Genomic DNA, 17188 nt, shown 5'->3' with positions numbered 1-17188 from the left:
TATATAATAAAATTCTAGAGTTTCATCTATATATATGGCATTGCCTCTGATGTATTAATCTCTAATCTTTAATTAGAACAAACATCATGTAAAATATGTTTGTTTAAAAAAAATATAATTCAGCTTAGATTACAGAGTTGCCGAAAGCTCATTATTTGCCAAAATAAGAAACACAGACGGGATCATGTAAAATAGTTGAATAACAGAAATTACATGATACCATATAGGAACTTTATGTTTCATGTTTACTAATTATATCGGCTTTACTTTGCTTGGGCACGGAGAATTCCCCGTTTGGCTAGTCCGTGTGTCCTATGTATATAGAAAGGCGAATTATCTGGGGGATGGTTTGGTCAACTATGCATTTTCCAGACCTTTTGGTCTGCAATTATTTGATTCTTGTCCTACTTCTTTGCTATACTGCTTTGAACGATGATGTGCGAGGGGTCTCGTATCCCCGACATGTTGGCTTGTAATTTTTTTTCTTATTAATAAAGTAAGGGAGGCCTCTGTCTGATTCACCAAAAAAAAAAAAAAATGTACTAATTATATTTAGCATTAATTAAAATCTCACGTCCAAGTGAGGTATTTATACGGTGCATTCTGGCTTTTATTTGGTAAGTGAACAGCGCCTATTTGCTGGTTTAAATGGCCTAATCGTTGTGAGTTAAAAGAAAGATGCACCCACTGACCCCCGGCCAAGTATGGAAAGTGTAGCCTCCCTTGTATCTTGACATGATCTTTTGGCTTGGATTGAATAGTTTGACCTTAACGTATCTAGTAGTTGATTTTGAGTCTCTAATTTAGAGTCTAGTAGTCTCCTGATCGATGTAGCCTTATTCCCAACCATTCTCCAATCCTCATTCTTGATATATGATTTCATGAATTCAATTATGAGACTAAACATTATATTGTGCAAAAAACTGGTGAAACCATCCATGTCAAAAGATCTGTGAGGAATTTTCCTGTAATAGTACATTATATAAAGCTACATCATGAATCCCTAATTGGCCAATTCTAAGCAGGGATGTAAAACCCGTGTCACAATAGTCTCAAACACACTCAGCAAATAAATGAGGAGTGGTTAAAGCAGAGCGCATAAATCAAAACAAATGAAGTAGATCATCGTCCTCCGTGAAGCTATAGACCGCCGAGAGAGTAAGCCTGCAAAGAAGAAAATTATGGACTCAGTGTAGGAACTTCATAGTAGAAGAAGAGCCAAACTGAGGGGAGATTTAAATAGATATTGGAGAATGGAGAGCTAAAGTTGTAAGTCTCTTTTACCTAAAGACAACCATGATGAAGAGAAAGATGTAGAAACCGAGCTTGGTAAACCGGAACTTCTTTTCAAAGCTAATAGCACGGAACACTTCAGTGACATCGATGAGATAACGCCGGTCATTGTATCTAAAAACAACGGAACCAGGTGGTTAATTAGTTTCCAGGCATGTAAAAATCAAGAAAGAATCAATAGCAATATGGATGGATAGAGAGAGAGAGAGATACTTACAACATAGCGTGATAGACTGTTACAGGGAGAGCGACGAGAAAAAAGACCCAATGCCATGTGAAGAGGAAGAGAAGGCAGAGTGACCCTTGGAGGATAAACTCAGGAATTACCAAGCGGTTGATACGGGTACTTGTTTCAAAAGGGTTCAGGTAATCAGCTTCTAAATCCGTTAAACAGATAACCTACAAAAAAAAAAAAAAAGAACCACACTAACATCAGTTACAAAAATTGAAACTGAGCCTAGTAAAAGGGGATCTTAATGCGTTGTTCATTATCACAAGAGGCAGTTAGTTTTAAGTAAACACTATTGGTAGTAGTAGTAACCTCATTGAATCACATGTACTCAGCTATCACACCGCAATCAAAACTAATGACTATAATAACTCGCAATAAAAGAAGAGCTTTAAACTAAATATGTTACCATTGACGAAGTATCATCTCACATACTACTCTAGTCAGTCTTTGCAGACAAATCCAAATCAGAAATAAGAACAACTTTTTTGAGTTAGTAGCAAAAGAAGGAACAATGAAACCTCCTCCTCTATGGACCCAAAAAGTTCTAAATTGCGGTTACGAAATCAAAATTGTGCCATTCCTAATTTTGTTTTCTTCTGGTCGGGTTTAACTATGCCCAGCAAAAAGCCAAGTTGCTCGGGTTTTGGAAATCCGAGAGGACAGATCTCGAATTTAAGAATCTCAAACTAATTAATGGATTGGAAAGTAAAGGAGAGGGGACAAAACAAAGTAATAGATATATTTAACCTGATAGAAGACGGAAGCGACGAGAGCCAAGCTGACGAAGAAGGAGATTATCCATAAAAGCAAATCCCAAGCCATCCCTCCCTATATTTTGGTTTCCTGCCAAAGAATCTCACAGAGAGACCAGACTAAAATTTTATTATCAGCGACAGAGACTAATAAATACTTAAAAACCCTTTTTGGAAATCTGAACTCTTTCTTCTGAATCCTACCCAGTTTGTACTTTACTTGTAACTTTTGGGTTTTCTATTTGGAAATTAACTTTCCTTTTGTTTAAGAACCCCAAAAATTTTAGATTCTTCTTTCCTTATTGTTTTTTAGTTTCTAACTTTCTTTTTACCAATATTTTCCCTTCTTTTTAGTATATTTCGTTGATTTGATATATTTTTAAAAATATATTTAAGCAATACATCATTTGTGATTTCAAGAGATTTATTATTTTAAGAGTTGCCTACTCAGCCTTTTTTTTTTTAATCTATTAAGTACAGATATATATTGATAATATAATATTACATTTCATCATTATCAACATTTTTTTTTAAAAAAAAATTATAGATTTTTTCAATTTTAACGTTTTCATTCGGCTTGAAACTTTATGTTATTTATGCAATGTTACTTATCATAGAATTAAATTTTAGTTTTTCTTAGTTTGTAAGAACGAAGACATGATATATGGGTAAAATCAGTAAAAAAATCTGTGAAAATGAATATACTCATCTCTACCTATGATGATGCAAGCTGCAAATGAGGAGAGAGAGTAGAATTTACGATACAGATTCCACAAACACTGTTTACACAAGTATTTTTAACCTTAAGATCCAATTTCCGCTAATCTTGCTTTCCATCACAAACACAAAACCGAGAGGCTACAGATCACACAAACTACAACATAGTCTTACTTTTTCCTTGACTTCTTCGATGATCTCCGGCTTTCAACTTTTCTCTGTGCAGCTTCAAACTCTTCTTCGTTTGGCTCACTGTCGGCACTGCTACCATACCTAGATACAAGTGACGAGAACATTGTATCGAACTTCTCTTTCCTCTCATCTCTTCTCTGGGATATCATAGCGTATAAATCTTTATCTGCACCCTTTGCTGGTCTGGAAAGTACGGAAAATTTTAAAACTGGTTACAACAAAGTTAACTTTAGAGGGAAATTATTGGATTAAAGGTATACATAAGAGAAGCTTACTTCCGTCTCATCTTCTGAGGATTCGTGGGAGGTTCCATTTCTGAAATTTCCTTTGCCCATTTCTTGTAAGCTTTTGTTGATTTCACTTCTCCTGGATAAAAGGAAACAATTGTTTCATAATGCGCAAACAAATCAGAACTTGAATGCGTTCTGTACACAGAATTATGGCAAGAGGGAGGGAGACATAGAAGCCTACCCGCTGCAATGGCCTCATCAATCATATCTTTGAATCGGTGTGAATCAAGCTTGGTGTTTGAGCAAAGCATTGAGCAGAAAAGCCTGCAAGAGATATAGTACCAATAATGTTTATACTATAAACTTTCAACTCACAAACTTAACATTAATGAAAAACAAGGGGATGATAGAATATACCTGCTCATTTTACCCTTGAACTTGTTATACAGCTCAATCAAATCATTCTTCTCGGATTCAGAACCCCTGTAGTTGGCCTCAAACTCTTCAATATCTTCCTCGGTGACCTGTAACACAAGTGTCACAAGAATTAGTATGTGAAGGAAACGGAACAAACACTTTAGTGCAAACTCCAAAAAGTGTGTATGGTCTTGGTTACCTTCTTGTACATGGCCTTGAAGAAGCCCCTCAAGTTGTCAACCACATCTCCCGAAAGATCCTAGTAAGATGGCAAAACCAGTTTGTAAGAAACCTAGCAGTACTATTAAAAGCTTTCTTCCACCAAATTCATTAGAACAGAAGCTGGAAATGGTACTAGAGATTACTGATACATGTGCTGTGTATAAGTGTTGTAAACAATCTACAAATTACCAGGATGTTCTTAAAAATTCTGAAACTAAAATCATGAAGAAAACAAGAACGGGACTTACAGCATCATCAACTGAGCCAGTTTGATCATAGACTGCTCTTTTCTCTTCATCACCGAGGATCGATATCACCTTTTGCAGCTGCTGAAATTTCTCTTTAGCCTCCTGTATGAATAAAAAAAAAAACAAGAATTCATGTTTCCAAGTAAAACTGAATTGGACCCATTGAAAAAGTATAAAAAAACACTCAAGAGCAGGCGTTTATCTAACCTCATCGTCCTTGTTTTTATCAGGATGAAGCCTCAAAGCTAACTTATGGTATGCTTTCCTTATCTCCTGTGGAGATGCTGTTGCTTCCACACCAAGAACCTACAACGAACAAAAATAAGTTCGTTTCATTGATCTCTAAACATAGAATTAATCACCAACAAACCAAGGGGATTCTCAGACAACAATTGCAACAGCTATTGTACAAATTTTAAAACTATGGATCATAAACAAGTAAAGTTCGGGCTTTTACAATCCTAACAACCAACGAGACTATCATAAGAACATCATCAGAAGTTTAATTTGGAACAAGCCCCAAATCCAGAAATGAAAACCCTAATAAATCCTAATCGCGGACAGGAATCGAAACAAAAGAGACGGTTCACAGAGGATAAAGATAAAACGGAGACATACCTCGTAAAGATTGTTCTCACTGGATCTACCATCATTCTCCATTTCCAACGTCCTTGGGGGAGCAAGCACACACTCGCTAAAGAAGCGGTCAAGTTATTAAAAAAAAAAAAAAGCTTCTTTAGAAGGTTTATGGCGCCAATTACCTTTTGTGTTGCCGCCTCTCTATATTAACATTCTAAAACCTAATCTAGTGACTGAAACTTAATTAAACCGAATTTGATTTTTTGGTAATAACTTCGGTTTAGAATTAGTTGGTTCTGATTTCGCCGATTATGATTTTTTACCGTACCGTGCCATTAGTTTTTTTAAGCTGCGAGTTAAATTAATATAGACGGCCAAGATGAAGGGTGAAGTTTGTGATCCATGGTCCCCGCATCGGCCGTTAATCCTCTCTTTTGCTTTCTCTGAATAATTTTTTTTCTCACCATTCATTGTGATCTGAGTGTCTTGTACCGTTCATGGTCGAATCCGGGACCCGTCGCGTTTTGATCTGTGTTTGAGAGGAGCCTTTTCGTGTTTCGTGAATTCTTGAAATTTTTTCTGATTGTCACCGTTTTCTTGTTGTTGTTTTTTTGTTAATCTATACTAGTATTTAAATAAGAGGGAATAGATATGTCTAATTTGTATGGAGATTATAACCAAAAGATCGATTACGTATTCAAAGTGGTGTTGATCGGTGATTCCGCGGTTGGCAAAACTCAGCTGCTTGCTAGGTTTGCTAGGAATGAGTTTAGCGTCGATTCTAAAGCCACCATCGGTGTTGAATTCCAGACTAAAACGCTCGTCACTGATAACAAAACCGTCAAAGCTCAGATTTGGGATACCGCTGGCCAAGAAAGGTTTTTTGCTTTTTTACCTTCCTTTGCTTGCACTTCTTTTTTTTATTATTTGAAAATCATTCATCAAGAGTAGCATTGGCATGTATATAATATAGAAATGCATGGATACAACCCAGTTTGGTTATTGCTGGAAACATTCACAACTCATCCCATTCATTCATTAGTTTTGCCATATATGCCTTCTTCACATGTTAGGCAACAAATTAAACATATATGAATCACAGGCTGGTTGGAATATCTTGAATTTTGTTTGTCTTCAAAGTTCTAATGCAAATGATAATTATTAGTACTGTGTTTTCGAGATTGAAAATAACCAGTATGTTGCGACACAGTATTTGGAGAAGCATGTGGGTTATTGAAATATATCAGAACCAAAGATGGTTCTGTATGAACTTTACTAAAAACCAGGTAGTTCCACATTTGCTTTTGTTACTCTAGCTAGGAACATGAGCATTCACTTGTGTGAATCAGTTTTCTTCTGCATGGTTGGTAACATACTTTGTAATGGTCGATAATCACCATCACGTGTATACTAGAGACTGATCACTCTGTTTTAAGGCTCTCTCTTAGACATGTATGTACATGAATCAAAACTTTGACTCTTGTTCTAATTGCAGATATCGGGCGGTGACAAGCGCATACTACCGAGGAGCAGTTGGAGCAATGTTGGTCTATGACATGACAAAACGTCAATCATTCGATCACATGGCGAAATGGCTGGAAGAATTAAGAGGACATGCGGACAAGAACATAGTGATAATGCTAATCGGAAACAAATGCGATCTCGGGAGCTTAAGAGCAGTGCCAACGGAAGACGCACAAGAGTTTGCACAAAGAGAAAACTTGTTCTTCATGGAAACCTCAGCTCTGGAAGCTACAAATGTCGAAACAGCATTTTTGACAATCTTGACAGAGATATACCGTATAATAAGCAAGAAATCACTAACGGCTGATGATGATGACGCCGATGGTAATTCAAGTCTCTTGAAAGGAACTAGAATCATCATCCCTAGTGAGCAGGAGAGTGGGAAAAGAGGTGGATGTTGCGGCAAATTGTAATTCTTTTACTAGACGAAAAAGAGAAACTACTGTACTTTTTTCTTGTTCTTGTTGTTTTTGTTTTGTTCCGCGCTTTATGATTCGTGTTAGGCCATTTTGTTCTTTGAAACGAAACAATAAGCCAAAGGTTTACTAGAGAAAAGTGTGCGGTGAAACCAAATTCCCCCTCATTGTTTTACATAGCAACACTTTGCACACAAAAAAAAAAAAAAAAAAAAAAAAATTATAACAAAGAACTCACAAATTTTGTTGGATGTATTATGTCTAAAAAAAACACAGGACAACCATCAACCAACCACAACAGATTCCATATCGAAGACTCCAACTCATACCAGTGGGCTTCTTCAATATATTAATCATATGTCACTGTCAAACTCAAAACATTTGATGGATATTGGATAACGCTTCTGTCCGAATAAAAAAAAAAAAGACCAAACCCAAAAGATGATGGGGCCCACATAATGCCAGCGTGGCATCTCATGAATATGTGTAATCTCTGTTTCTTTCTCCTGGCTCAATCAAAGCCCACGCCCACCGTTTCTCTCGCTCGTCTCCGGTTTCCCCTATTTGTCTTCAATCTTCACGCTTCTTCTTCTTTTTTAGATTTCTCCACCGATCTCCGAACAAAGCATTCACTTTTCCAGATTTCTTAACCTTGACTTCCAAGTCAAACTCTCCGATTCGTTAATGAATACTTCCTTTCGTCTTTCTCACCAGATCTGAACCACCCTATTCCGATTTCTGACGAAAAATTCGTATTCCAATTCACCGGCTTAGGTATTTTCTCCAAATTTTTGGGGAAAAAGAGATTAAATCTGAACAATGGTGACGATCAGATTGGGAATGCTCCATTATGTAATTGACCATGTCTACGGAGCGTTTATGCACCGGACGAAGATTACCCCACCCTTCTTCTCCCGTGGATGGGGTGGTCATAATCTCGAATTGCTCGAGCGGATTGTGAAACAGCTCTTCCCTCTCGAGGTACAAGGTCAGAATTGGCCACCGCCTTTGATTCGTCCCGTTTGGAAAACTGTTTGGGAGACCAAGACCGCTACTTTGAGAGAAGGCGTTTTCCAGACTCCGTGTTGCCGTGAGCTTACCGCTGCTTTGCCTCCCGAGTCTCGTACCGCTAGGGTTGCTTGGCTTGTCCCCAAAAACGTTCCTCCTCAAAAGATGGCATGTGTGGTTCATCTTGCAGGTACCATTGCAGATTCTGTGATCTTGTTTACTTGCATTGGATGGGATAATTACATTGTTTTGTTTGTAATGCGTTTGCATTGTTGTAGGCACAGGTGATCATACATATGATCGAAGATTGCGTCTGGGTGGACCTTTGGTGAAACAAAACATTGCAACAATGGTGCTGGAAAGGTAATGCAAAGAGACCTTTTTCTCTCTCTGGTGAAAAGCTTAAGGGCAAAGCTTTTTGCTTTGACCGCTTTTGAAGCTTTTTTTGCATGTGTGTTTGATCAAACATAGATAATGCCCACTGCAGCCCTTTCTATGGCCGAAGGCGTCCGTTTCTACAACGTGGAGCAAGACTCCTATGTGTTAGTGATCTACTTTTACTAGGGAGGGCAACTATTGAAGAGTCCCGCAGTCTTATTAACTGGCTAGACACTGAGGAAGGCTTTGGAAAGATGGGTGTTTGTGGCCTTAGTATGGGTAAGCTACATTTATCTTCTTCTATGAACAATTTGTGAGCTATTGCATTGGGTCTGAGATAGATAAGTTTCCTGCAATGGTTGTGGGGTTTTTTTTGAATTGCTTTCTCTACAAAGTTAAAGAAAACTAAGCTGCTTCTTGTTATCTTTTGCTAATAAGCATCTCAATAGTTTCCAACTCCTTATTAAGCTTTTTAAACGCATGTGCACCTTTAGATTTAGGTTCAAGTGTTGGGATTAGACTGATTTATTGTTGTGATGGCCATATTCACAAACTGTGTCCATCAAGGGACCTATTTGGCTGCAGCTCCATTCATTGGTTGAGTTGATTTTTCTTTCACTTAAAACTGATAACGTTATGATGGAAATATTAGGAGGAGTACATGCTTCGATGGTTGGATCGCTTCATCCAACACCAGTTGCAACACTTCCATTCCTATCTCCACACTCTGCGGTTGTTGCATTCTGCGAGGGAATATTAAAGTATGGAACCGCTTGGGAGGCACTGAGGGAGGAACTTGCAGCAGAGAAGATCACAATGACTCTTGATGAAGTGAGAGAGCGGATGCGAAGTGTTCTCTCGCTCACAGATGTCACTCGCTTCCCTATCCCCAAAAACCCTGATGCTGTTATCTTTGTTGCTGCAACTGTAAGTAGAAAAACCATTATATATAACTCGCGTAATTCAACAGTTTTGGATACATTGACGGTTGCTGATTATAATGATTTGTATAGGATGATGGATACATACCGAAACACTCTGTGTTGGAGCTTCAAAAGGCCTGGCCTGGTTCAGAAGTGAGATGGGTTACAGGTGGACACGTGTCCTCCTTCCTGCTGCACAATGGTGAGTTTCGCAGAGCAATCGTGGACGGTCTCGATAGATTAGAGTGGAAGGAGTCATGGTGACTTAACAACATACATACATCACACAACTCCTTTGTAACACAAAGGGAGGGGTCATTATGTAAATGTCTAAATCTCCTCGTTTTGTGTCAATCTGTGTGTTAAAGTGGTGGGCTCTCCCTCTTTAATATTCATTTGTCTTTGTATTGTTTGTGTCCCCAACACATAGCAACAATTTTAGGGGTTCTCCACTCATTTACATTCCCATTATTCAATCTTTAACACTATTTTCTTTGGCTTTAATTTTAGCATGTGTTTAAACTTTAAATTATAATTGTGTTTTCCAATCATTGTACTCTGGCTAAAATGTATATACACAATTCTAAAAACACATGCTAAAATATTTGTATACCTAACTATTTTACTTGCTGCGATTGGTGCAGTGGGCTATCGCACGGTCACATTATTAAGTAGAGAATCAAAACAGTAGATATATTTACCACGCTTGTGAAGCTTTATTTCATGAAAAGGGATATTGTACGTCGGGAGTAGTGTAGTCGTGTAGAACTCTGACTCTGCAAAATTAGTAACATTACACAGCTCACAGCTGTGTTCCATTGAAATCTCAAATCTCTGTTATATATCAGAACTTGCTCATTCATTGCTCAAAGTAACCACATCAATCCTTCACAATGAAGCTCCTCCTGCTTCATGTCTCTATTTTCTTCTCCATCCTCTTTATCTCTCTCCAATCTTCTTACAGCTGCACCCCAAATGACAAAAATGCCCTCCTTCAAATCAAGAAATCCCTTAACAACCCTCCCCTACTCTCCTCCTGGAACCCCCGAACCGACTGTTGCACCAGCTGGACCGGCGTGGAATGCACTGACGGCCGCGTCACCGCTCTCACCATATCCTCCGGCGAAATCTCCGGCCAGATCCCGGTCCAGATCGGCGACCTCTCTGACCTCCGTACGCTCGATTTCAGCTACCTGACCCACCTCACTGGAAACATCCCACGCACCATCACCAAGCTCAAGAATCTTGACCTCCTCCGGTTAAAGCAAACCAATCTCTCCGGTCCGATTCCTGATTACATCAGCGAGCTCAAGACCGTCACGTTCTTGGACCTTTCATTTAACCAGTTTACCGGTCCAATTCCCGGTTCGCTTTCTCAGATGCCAAAGCTTCAAGCCATTCAAGTCAACGATAACAAGCTAACCGGTTCTATACCAAACTCTTTCGGTTCTTTTGTTGGCAACGTCCCTAATCTCTACTTGTTTAACAATAAGCTCTCAGGTAAACCACCATTTTCTATTTCTTTATTATACTTTTTGGTCAAATGCTTATATATGTGGGAACTTAGAACTAGTAGCATCGTACTTTAAATGTTTGCTAACCAACCATTTATAAATTTAATAATACACCATTACAGGAAAGGTACCAGAATCGTTGTCCAAATACGACTTCAATGCAGTGGATCTGTCGGGAAACGGTTTCATCGGAGATGGTTCGATGTTCTTCGGACGGAACAAAACAACAGTACGAGTGGATCTGTCGAGGAACCTGTTTCAGTTCGATCTCTCCAAGGTTAAGTTCGCTAGAAGCATAGTCTCGTTGGACCTGAGCCACAACCGGATCTTCGGGAAGTTTCCGCGGGAGTTGAGTAAACTACGTCTAGAAAATTTCAACGTGAGCTACAACCATCTATGCGGGAAAATCCCAAGTGGCGGTCTCCTTCAGACCTTTGAACCATCTGCCTTCGCCCACAACCTCTGTCTTTGTGGAACACCACTTAAGGCTTGTTAGATTTGGTTTTAATGTTGGCTCAAGAAAAATAATTATGTTTAATCTGTGACAAGTCTGATGATGTAAGAATGTTGTTGTTGAGATATTCAGAAGTTTAAGTATAATCTCTACAACATTTATGCGCTTTTATGAAGCAAGCTATTCATATTTGAACATTACTAAGGGTTAGAATTGCCTGGTGAAGTGACAAACGTACGGTCAAAATTATTTAAATATAGCGAATCAAAATAGTTCCCACATCTACGAACATTTTTAAAAATTCAAATTAATAACCATATACATATGTAGTTATGTACCATTCTTATGAATTAAATCTATGCTAGGAAAAGAATATTGTACGTTAGGAGAAGTGTAGAACCCACACTGTACAAAACCAGTAACATTTACGCAGCTGTGTTCCATTGAAATATATTTGCTTATATATTAGAACTTGTTTCAATGCTCAAAGTAACCACATATCAAATCAAATCATCATCACAATGAAGCTCCTCCTTCTTCATCTCTCTATCTTCTTCTCCATCTATCTTCCATCTTCTTACAGTTGCACCCCAAATGACAAAAATGCCCTACTTGAGATCAAGAAATCATTGAACAACCATCCCCTCCTCTCATCTTGGAATCCCCAAACCGATTGCTGTACCGGCTGGAGCGGCGTCGAATGCACTTACGGTCGTGTCACTTACCTTACCCTTTCATCCAAACAATTCTCCGGAAACATCCCACCAGCCATCACCAAGATCAAGAGCCTCGACATCCTCTTCTTTAAGTACAGCAATTTCTCTGGTCCGATTCCTGATAACATCAGCGACCTCAAGAACCTCACCTACTTGGGCCTTTCCGAGAACCAACTGACCGGTCCAATTCCCGGTTCGCTTTCTCAGATGCCGAAGCTTGAAGCCATTCACGTCAACGATAATAAGCTAACCGGTTCTATACCAAACTCGACTTGTCTAACAACAGGCTCTCAGGTAAAAGTAAAACCATCATTTTTGATCTCTTTAATAGTACATCTTTAAAGATGTTATATATTGGGATTTAAAGTTAATTAATTATATTTTCCGGACTAAGCAACTAGATTAAGGTGAATTTATTGATCCCGGTTAAATAAAACTGAACTGCAGGAAAAATACCGGAGTCGTTGTCAAAACACGACTTCAACTCAGTGTTTCTGTCGGGAAACAGTTTCGTAGGAGATGGTTCAACGTTCTTCGGACGGAACAAAACAACAGTACAAGTGGATCTGTCGAGAAACATGTTTCAGTTCGATCTCTCAAAGGTTAAGTTCGCTAAGAGCATACTTACGTTGGATCTGAGCCAAAACCGAATCTTCGGGAAGATTCCTCAGCAGCTGACTAACCTACGTCTCGAGCGCTTCAACGTGAGCTACAACCGTCTCTGCGGTAAAATCCCACGTGGAGGTTTCCTTCAGACCAGTGAACCATCTGCCTTCTCTCATAACCTCTGCCTCTGTGGGATCCCACTTATTAAGGCTTGTTGATTTGGTTTAACGGCTGGTGAAATGTTTTAATCTATGTTGTTTTGTGCTAATAATTATCACCGCCTACCAAGTTAATTTGTTCCTTGTAAGAATTTTAATAATGTTGTTGAGATATTCAATAAAGGAATCTCTTTAATATATACAGTATGTGGTTCTACAAGACTACAACATATCACTCGTCACTTGCTACTGACCTCAACGGCCATCAACAATGCAAAACGAACAAAACTAAAGACTTCGAGCAACTGGTCTTTAGATACATGTACTAGATGATCATAGATGTGTCATGTGTGTGTGGGTTTGTGTTTTGTGTAGGAAGAAGAATAAGACTTAGACTGGTAATAAAAAAGTAACATAGACATAAACTCTTTGTTGGACAGAAAAAAAATAAAATAAAATAGAGTATTAGGCTAAATGGGCCGGGTTTCTATTTCTACTGGGCCTTTTTATAGATCTTAATACCAAAACGAAACGTTTTGTCTTTAAAACGACTGTTCGGCGATTCCGACGCCATCCCCAATCCGAGTCCCGGAGAAATCTCGATCGTAGCTCTCTCCTCTGTTTGTGCCCTTTCTCTTTCAAAAAGATCGTTTCTCTCGAGAGGGAAACAAAAAGTTCGGTTTTTTTTGTGTGTCAAATTCTTTCAATTTCCTCAATTCTTCTTTTCATCGAACGCACGTCGAATCCCTTCATTGCTCTTTTCGCGGGTCAAGTTTCGATTCGAGCTTTTTAGGGTTCCGTATCTGAATCTATCGACAAGATAAACCCTATTGTGGGGGTTTTCTTCAAAATTTCTGAAAACAGAGGTATGTATAACGTTTTTGCCCCTTTTGAATCTTGTTCGGAGCAATTAGGGATTTAGGCGTTCCATGTCGAACCTTGTGTTAGCTCATCTGCTCATTGAGATATATCTAATTCAACACTGTTTCGGCTAGTTTTAGGCTCGGAAGTTTTAAAGAGGGTTTAGGGAATGGTTAACCGAGGTTAGGATTTAGGGTTTCGAAAAAAAGTATTCAGCTTTCTTGATTTTATTGAATTAGGGGAAATTGTTTTTTATTTTTAGACTGCTGCAACCTATCTTTCATTTTAAATTAGCTGTGGCTGGCCTCGATTTCTATAGAAATAAGTATGTATTTGTCTAAGCATCTTGGGAATGGTAATCTAGTTGGATTTTGAGTCCATTATCTTACTTGTACGAGAATATTGATAAGTAGTAGCACACATTCTAGTTCTGTAAATTACTGATAGCAACTGTTTTCTACATGACAGTAAAGCTTTAAAAGGGATAGCTTTCGTTTGGATGGGAGTTCTTTGTAACTAAACTACATAGCGATATGGAGACACAAATTCATCAACTTGAGCAGGAAGCATATACAGCTGTTTTACGGGCATTTAAAGCGCAGTCTGATGCAATTTCTTGGGTACTCTCTTCCTCCTTTGCATTGATTGGTTTGTTATGTGTTCTTTCAGTCTCATGGCTAAATCTATGGATTCTATTGGTTGTACCATTTCGGAAATTCAGGAAAAAGAAAGCTTGATAACCGAACTGCGTAAAGAACTGAGAGTATCTGATGACGAGCATCGAGAGCTTCTGAGTAGGGTCGATAAGGATGATACTATCCACAGGATAAGGTCAGATTGTTTATTTGCATTCTTGAACGAGCAAAAACAAAACATTAATGTGTTATCAATATTGTTGATTTAAATATATGTTTTATCATGGAATTGTACCAGAGATTGGAGACAGGGAGGCGGAAGCCAGAACACTAGACATGCAACTATTCAGCCTTTTAATGTTCTTCCTAGTCCCACTTTCTCAGCTTCCCGAAAGAAACAGAAAACATTCCCATCTGTAAGTCGTATGTTATTCTAGCCGTATTTGCCTTATTTATGGTTCTTTTGTGCTTTCTTCTGTTTATCTCTTTGTGTTGTTTTATGTTATTTCTTGACCAATTATCTGTGTGATATGCATGCAGTATCATCCATCAATTGGTGCGGCTGGAAACAGGTCATTCAATAATCGTGTGGTATCCGGTGGAATATCAGGAAATGAATCTGCTGAAGCTCTGATCGGAAGAAAAGTGTGGACAAAGTGGCCTGAAGATAACCACTTCTATGAAGCGATTATAACCCAGTATAACGCAGATGAGGTACTATTTTTTGGTCACAGAGTGTAGATTGCTAATTGGGTAGATAGATTGGTTTTTTGTAAAAGTCTGTGATTGTTTATGGGTTGTGCATTATATATGCACTTGTTTTATTTCTTACAGGGTCGGCATGCTTTGGTGTATGATATACACGCAGTTAATGAAACATGGGAATGGGTCGATCTCAAGGAGGTAAGCGTTACATGAAGATTGTCTTAATAGATCTTTGCATGTGGCTACATCTGTTTTGGTAAACGATTTCGTGTCTGAACATGGTGATGATCTTGAAGATACCACCGGAAGATATAAGGTGGGATGGGGAGGATAGTGGAGTAGCTTTAAACATTGGACATGGAAGTGGATCATTCCGTGGTAACCGAAGAAGCCAAAGCCAAATCCATGTTGGTAGAGGGAGAGGACCGAGAATTCATCAACCAAGAAGAGAACTTGTACCACCACCAGCACAACAGAATGGTGGTGGTGGTCGGAGAACTTCCTCTGAAGATATTGAATTGTTCAACACGGACTCGCTTGTGAAGGAGGTAAGTTTGTTTTATCGGTTGTGTGCCCGTTACGCGCAATGGCCGTTTCTAACATCAAAGTTTTGTTTTAGGTGGAGAGAGTTTTCGATACTACGCATCCTGATCCGCTCGAGCTCGATAAGGCCAAGAAAATGCTCAAGGTTTGAGATTAATGTGAGTGGTATTATGTTGTAATCAGAGAATAATATTACAAGTTTGTGATGCAGGAACATGAACAGGCACTCATTGCTGCCATTGCAAGGCTTGCTGATACTTCTGATGGCGAAATTGGTAATCATAACAAAAGCATGCTATATTTCGTTTGCAACCTCAGAATAATAGTCTATTCACCATTAAATTTTTGTGGCCTGATGATAATAATATCAAGAATCACTACAACTTTAATTCTAGAAATAATAATAAGAGGGTTGGTTAATAATATCACACACAAGCTTTAATAGTTTTGTGACATGTAAATACATGAAAAGGTTTTATATGGGTCTTGTTCTCAAACCTTGATTGTATGCATCTTCTTCTTCTTAGTTCCATATAATTGATTTGATCTGGTATACTGCTTGTAAATGATCAGATGGAGACCCACCATATTCGCATGATCATCCAATGCAACATGGATGAGAGAAAAGCTGTCTGGCTGTTTTACTCAGGATATGGTGGTCATCAGGAGTTAAGAAGAAACATTTGTGCTCGCTCAGTCAGCAGACAAAGAAATGCTGAAGAGGTTGCTTCGTTAGAAGAAGATGGAAGGGAGTCTTCTTCCTCTAAATTTGTTGTCAGTAAAATGTATGAAGGATTAAATTGTTAGGGATTGGAGCGTAGGATTTTGGTTGTAAGCACAAGTATTTGTTTTAGAGAGTGTAACCTGTGACAATGATTTGACCATGTAAATGTTCCTGAGTTTACCTCCCAAGAGATATAACTAGACCTGCCATAAAAATGCATACCGTAAGTTCTATGTGTATGTTATCAACAATGACATTTTCCTTAAAGTGTAGGTGAGGTGGAATGATGAATGATGAAAGTAGCAGCAGCCTTGACTCAAAAATTCATATTACATTGCACACACAATATCAAATGTGACCTGGTTTCTCATGGAAACAGCTCTACAATGAATGTATTCGTAGCAGAGCCTTAAGGATGATGGAGCTAAATTATCTAGTTAGATGATGCATTCATAGCATCAGGCTTTAAGATGAGAGAGCAAACACTTACCCAACCATTGCTATTTGCAGCAGCCTATTCCATTCATTTCCGATCTAGGATGGTTAGTTTTACTGAATCGAATCCATATCAAACTTGGGACTATGAGATTCATCTACATCAGCTTGGTGCGATTTCTTCGTAATAATCCCTACGAGAAACGAACTAGGAGGACCTTGAGATTTTGAAGGGATAATTTCATGATACCACAAAACAACAGTAACCCAAAATCTAAAGCTAATAGAGAGCAGAAAATATGTAAAATCTAAACCAAAAAAAAAAACGATGATACAAACAAACAAAGATGATAGCTAGCTCACGAAAGGGGATTTTACAATACCTGAAGAAGAGATTGACTGGGATCGGGGTTTCAATAGATTTCATCTGAAAGAAACGCAGATTCGGGGAGAAGAAAGAAGGAAGATGATCGGAGATTGATGATGATGATGCGAATTTGCTATTATTATTCGTACAAAGTCGAGAAAGGGAGGAGAAGAAGAAGAAGAAAGAGGAAGAGAGAAGAAGCTGTGCCTCTGTCCGTCAAAATAATAGAATAGAAGAAGCAACGTAGAGATTCCTTGACCTCTTTTGTTTGCCTTCCTTTTTCTCTCCACGCTAAATGTTTTTTTATTTTTTTTTTTTGCAAATTTTTTTTCCTTGACA

At 38.5% G+C, this 17188-nt stretch overlaps 6 protein-coding genes, 1 long non-coding RNA gene and 1 pseudogene across 10 annotated transcripts; 5 read left to right on the top strand and 3 right to left on the bottom strand.

The window, feature by feature from the left end:
- Positions 1-894: 894 nt before the first annotated feature.
- On the bottom strand, positions 895-2636 carry LOC104764985 (protein cornichon homolog 1). Its single transcript, XM_010488610.3, has 4 exons — positions 2273-2636; positions 1511-1692; positions 1285-1407; positions 895-1164 (listed from the first exon to the last, which is right to left on the bottom strand). The coding sequence occupies exons 1-4, from the start codon at positions 2345-2347 to the stop codon at positions 1104-1106; spliced, it is 441 nt and encodes a 146-aa protein (XP_010486912.1). The 5' UTR covers positions 2348-2636; the 3' UTR covers positions 895-1103.
- A 378-nt stretch (positions 2637-3014) lies between these two features.
- On the bottom strand, positions 3015-5121 carry LOC104764984 (chaperone protein dnaJ 6-like). The gene is made up of 8 exons (XM_010488608.2): positions 4922-5121; positions 4511-4609; positions 4304-4405; positions 4033-4092; positions 3834-3940; positions 3658-3740; positions 3462-3552; positions 3015-3369 (listed from the first exon to the last, which is right to left on the bottom strand). Exons 1-8 carry the CDS (start codon positions 4961-4963, stop codon positions 3165-3167), a joined length of 789 nt encoding a protein of 262 aa, XP_010486910.1. The 5' UTR covers positions 4964-5121; the 3' UTR covers positions 3015-3164.
- A 112-nt stretch (positions 5122-5233) lies between these two features.
- Positions 5234-6961, top strand: LOC104767466 (ras-related protein RABA4d-like). Its single transcript, XM_010491487.3, has 2 exons — positions 5234-5760; positions 6378-6961. The coding sequence occupies exons 1-2, from the start codon at positions 5534-5536 to the stop codon at positions 6817-6819; spliced, it is 669 nt and encodes a 222-aa protein (XP_010489789.1). The 5' UTR covers positions 5234-5533; the 3' UTR covers positions 6820-6961.
- A 240-nt stretch (positions 6962-7201) lies between these two features.
- Positions 7202-9660, top strand: LOC104764983 (uncharacterized). Its single transcript, XM_010488607.3, has 5 exons — positions 7202-8020; positions 8109-8193; positions 8318-8487; positions 8861-9135; positions 9222-9660. Exons 1-5 carry the CDS (start codon positions 7642-7644, stop codon positions 9393-9395), a joined length of 1083 nt encoding a protein of 360 aa, XP_010486909.2. The 5' UTR covers positions 7202-7641; the 3' UTR covers positions 9396-9660.
- Positions 9661-9684: 24 nt separating this feature from the next.
- LOC104764982 (leucine-rich repeat protein FLOR 1) lies at positions 9685-11256 on the top strand. Its single transcript, XM_010488606.3, has 2 exons — positions 9685-10631; positions 10768-11256. The coding sequence occupies exons 1-2, from the start codon at positions 10025-10027 to the stop codon at positions 11139-11141; spliced, it is 981 nt and encodes a 326-aa protein (XP_010486908.1). The 5' UTR covers positions 9685-10024; the 3' UTR covers positions 11142-11256.
- Positions 11257-11523: 267 nt separating this feature from the next.
- On the top strand, positions 11524-12779 carry LOC104764980 (leucine-rich repeat protein FLOR 1-like; annotated as a pseudogene). Its single transcript, XR_015591453.1, has 2 exons — positions 11524-12109; positions 12263-12779. The product of XR_015591453.1 is annotated as a leucine-rich repeat protein FLOR 1-like (transcript).
- A 333-nt stretch (positions 12780-13112) lies between these two features.
- LOC104764978 (protein EMSY-LIKE 1) lies at positions 13113-16262 on the top strand. 2 transcript variants are annotated; one of them, XM_010488603.3, is made up of 10 exons: positions 13113-13445; positions 13909-14060; positions 14162-14271; positions 14374-14491; positions 14616-14789; positions 14910-14978; positions 15077-15328; positions 15400-15468; positions 15535-15598; positions 15897-16262. In XM_010488603.3, the coding sequence occupies exons 2-10, from the start codon at positions 13974-13976 to the stop codon at positions 15941-15943; spliced, it is 990 nt and encodes a 329-aa protein (XP_010486905.1). In that variant the 5' UTR covers positions 13113-13445; positions 13909-13973; the 3' UTR covers positions 15944-16262. The 2 variants fall into 2 exon arrangements, with proteins under 2 accessions (XP_010486905.1, XP_010486906.1); XM_010488604.3 differs by having other exon boundaries at positions 13118-13445; positions 13914-14060.
- On the bottom strand, positions 15629-17184 carry LOC104764979 (uncharacterized). Of its 2 annotated transcripts, none has more exons than XR_002036741.2 (4): positions 16866-17184; positions 16538-16676; positions 16188-16250; positions 15629-16086 (listed from the first exon to the last, which is right to left on the bottom strand). It is a non-coding gene; the product is annotated as an uncharacterized LOC104764979 (long non-coding RNA). The 2 variants fall into 2 exon arrangements; XR_015591454.1 differs by having other exon boundaries at positions 16538-16690; positions 16866-17126.
- Positions 17185-17188: the final 4 nt, after the last annotated feature.

Source organism: Camelina sativa, chromosome 19 (assembly GCF_030686135.1).
Source record: "Camelina sativa cultivar CO46 ecotype springtype chromosome 19, ASM3068613v1".
NCBI classification, from domain to species: domain Eukaryota; kingdom Viridiplantae; phylum Streptophyta; class Magnoliopsida; order Brassicales; family Brassicaceae; genus Camelina; species Camelina sativa.
Note: the sequence above shows the minus strand (reverse complement) of the source record. Positions and strands in the feature narration are given on the sequence as shown.

Bases quoted from the DNA above. Each gene is read 5' to 3' on its own strand.
- LOC104764984 (XM_010488608.2), bottom strand. From the start codon at position 4,963: ATGGAGAATGATGGTAGATCCAGTGAGAACAATCTTTACGAG. The intron at 4,406-4,510 runs GTTAGATAAACG...TTATTCATACAG, and splicing joins ATAAAAACAAGGACGATGAG to GAGGCTAAAGAGAAATTTCA. The intron at 3,370-3,461 runs GTAAGCTTCTCT...CGTACTTTCCAG, and splicing joins CCTCAGAAGATGAGACGGAA to ACCAGCAAAGGGTGCAGATA.
- LOC104764978 (XM_010488603.3), top strand. From the start codon at position 13,974: ATGGAGACACAAATTCATCAACTTGAGCAGGAAGCATATACAGCTGTT. The intron at 14,061-14,161 runs GTACTCTCTTCC...TCGGAAATTCAG, and splicing joins AGTCTGATGCAATTTCTTGG to GAAAAAGAAAGCTTGATAAC. The intron at 15,599-15,896 runs GTAATCATAACA...GTAAATGATCAG, and splicing joins TACTTCTGATGGCGAAATTG to ATGGAGACCCACCATATTCG.
- LOC104764983 (XM_010488607.3), top strand. From the start codon at position 7,642: ATGGTGACGATCAGATTGGGAATGCTCCATTATGTAATTGACCATGTC. The intron at 8,194-8,317 runs GTAATGCAAAGA...TGCCCACTGCAG, and splicing joins GCAACAATGGTGCTGGAAAG to CCCTTTCTATGGCCGAAGGC. The intron at 8,488-8,860 runs GTAAGCTACATT...TGGAAATATTAG, and splicing joins TGTTTGTGGCCTTAGTATGG to GAGGAGTACATGCTTCGATG.
- LOC104764985 (XM_010488610.3), bottom strand. From the start codon at position 2,347: ATGGCTTGGGATTTGCTTTTATGGATAATCTCCTTCTTCGTCAGCTTG. The intron at 1,693-2,272 runs GTTAAATATATC...TTTTTTTTGTAG, and splicing joins TCGCTTCCGTCTTCTATCAG to GTTATCTGTTTAACGGATTT. The intron at 1,165-1,284 runs GTAAAAGAGACT...TCTTCTTTGCAG, and splicing joins TTCATCATGGTTGTCTTTAG to GCTTACTCTCTCGGCGGTCT.
- LOC104764982 (XM_010488606.3), top strand. From the start codon at position 10,025: ATGAAGCTCCTCCTGCTTCATGTCTCTATTTTCTTCTCCATCCTCTTT. The intron at 10,632-10,767 runs GTAAACCACCAT...ACACCATTACAG, and splicing joins GTTTAACAATAAGCTCTCAG to GAAAGGTACCAGAATCGTTG.
- LOC104767466 (XM_010491487.3), top strand. From the start codon at position 5,534: ATGTCTAATTTGTATGGAGATTATAACCAAAAGATCGATTACGTATTC. The intron at 5,761-6,377 runs GTTTTTTGCTTT...TTCTAATTGCAG, and splicing joins GATACCGCTGGCCAAGAAAG to ATATCGGGCGGTGACAAGCG.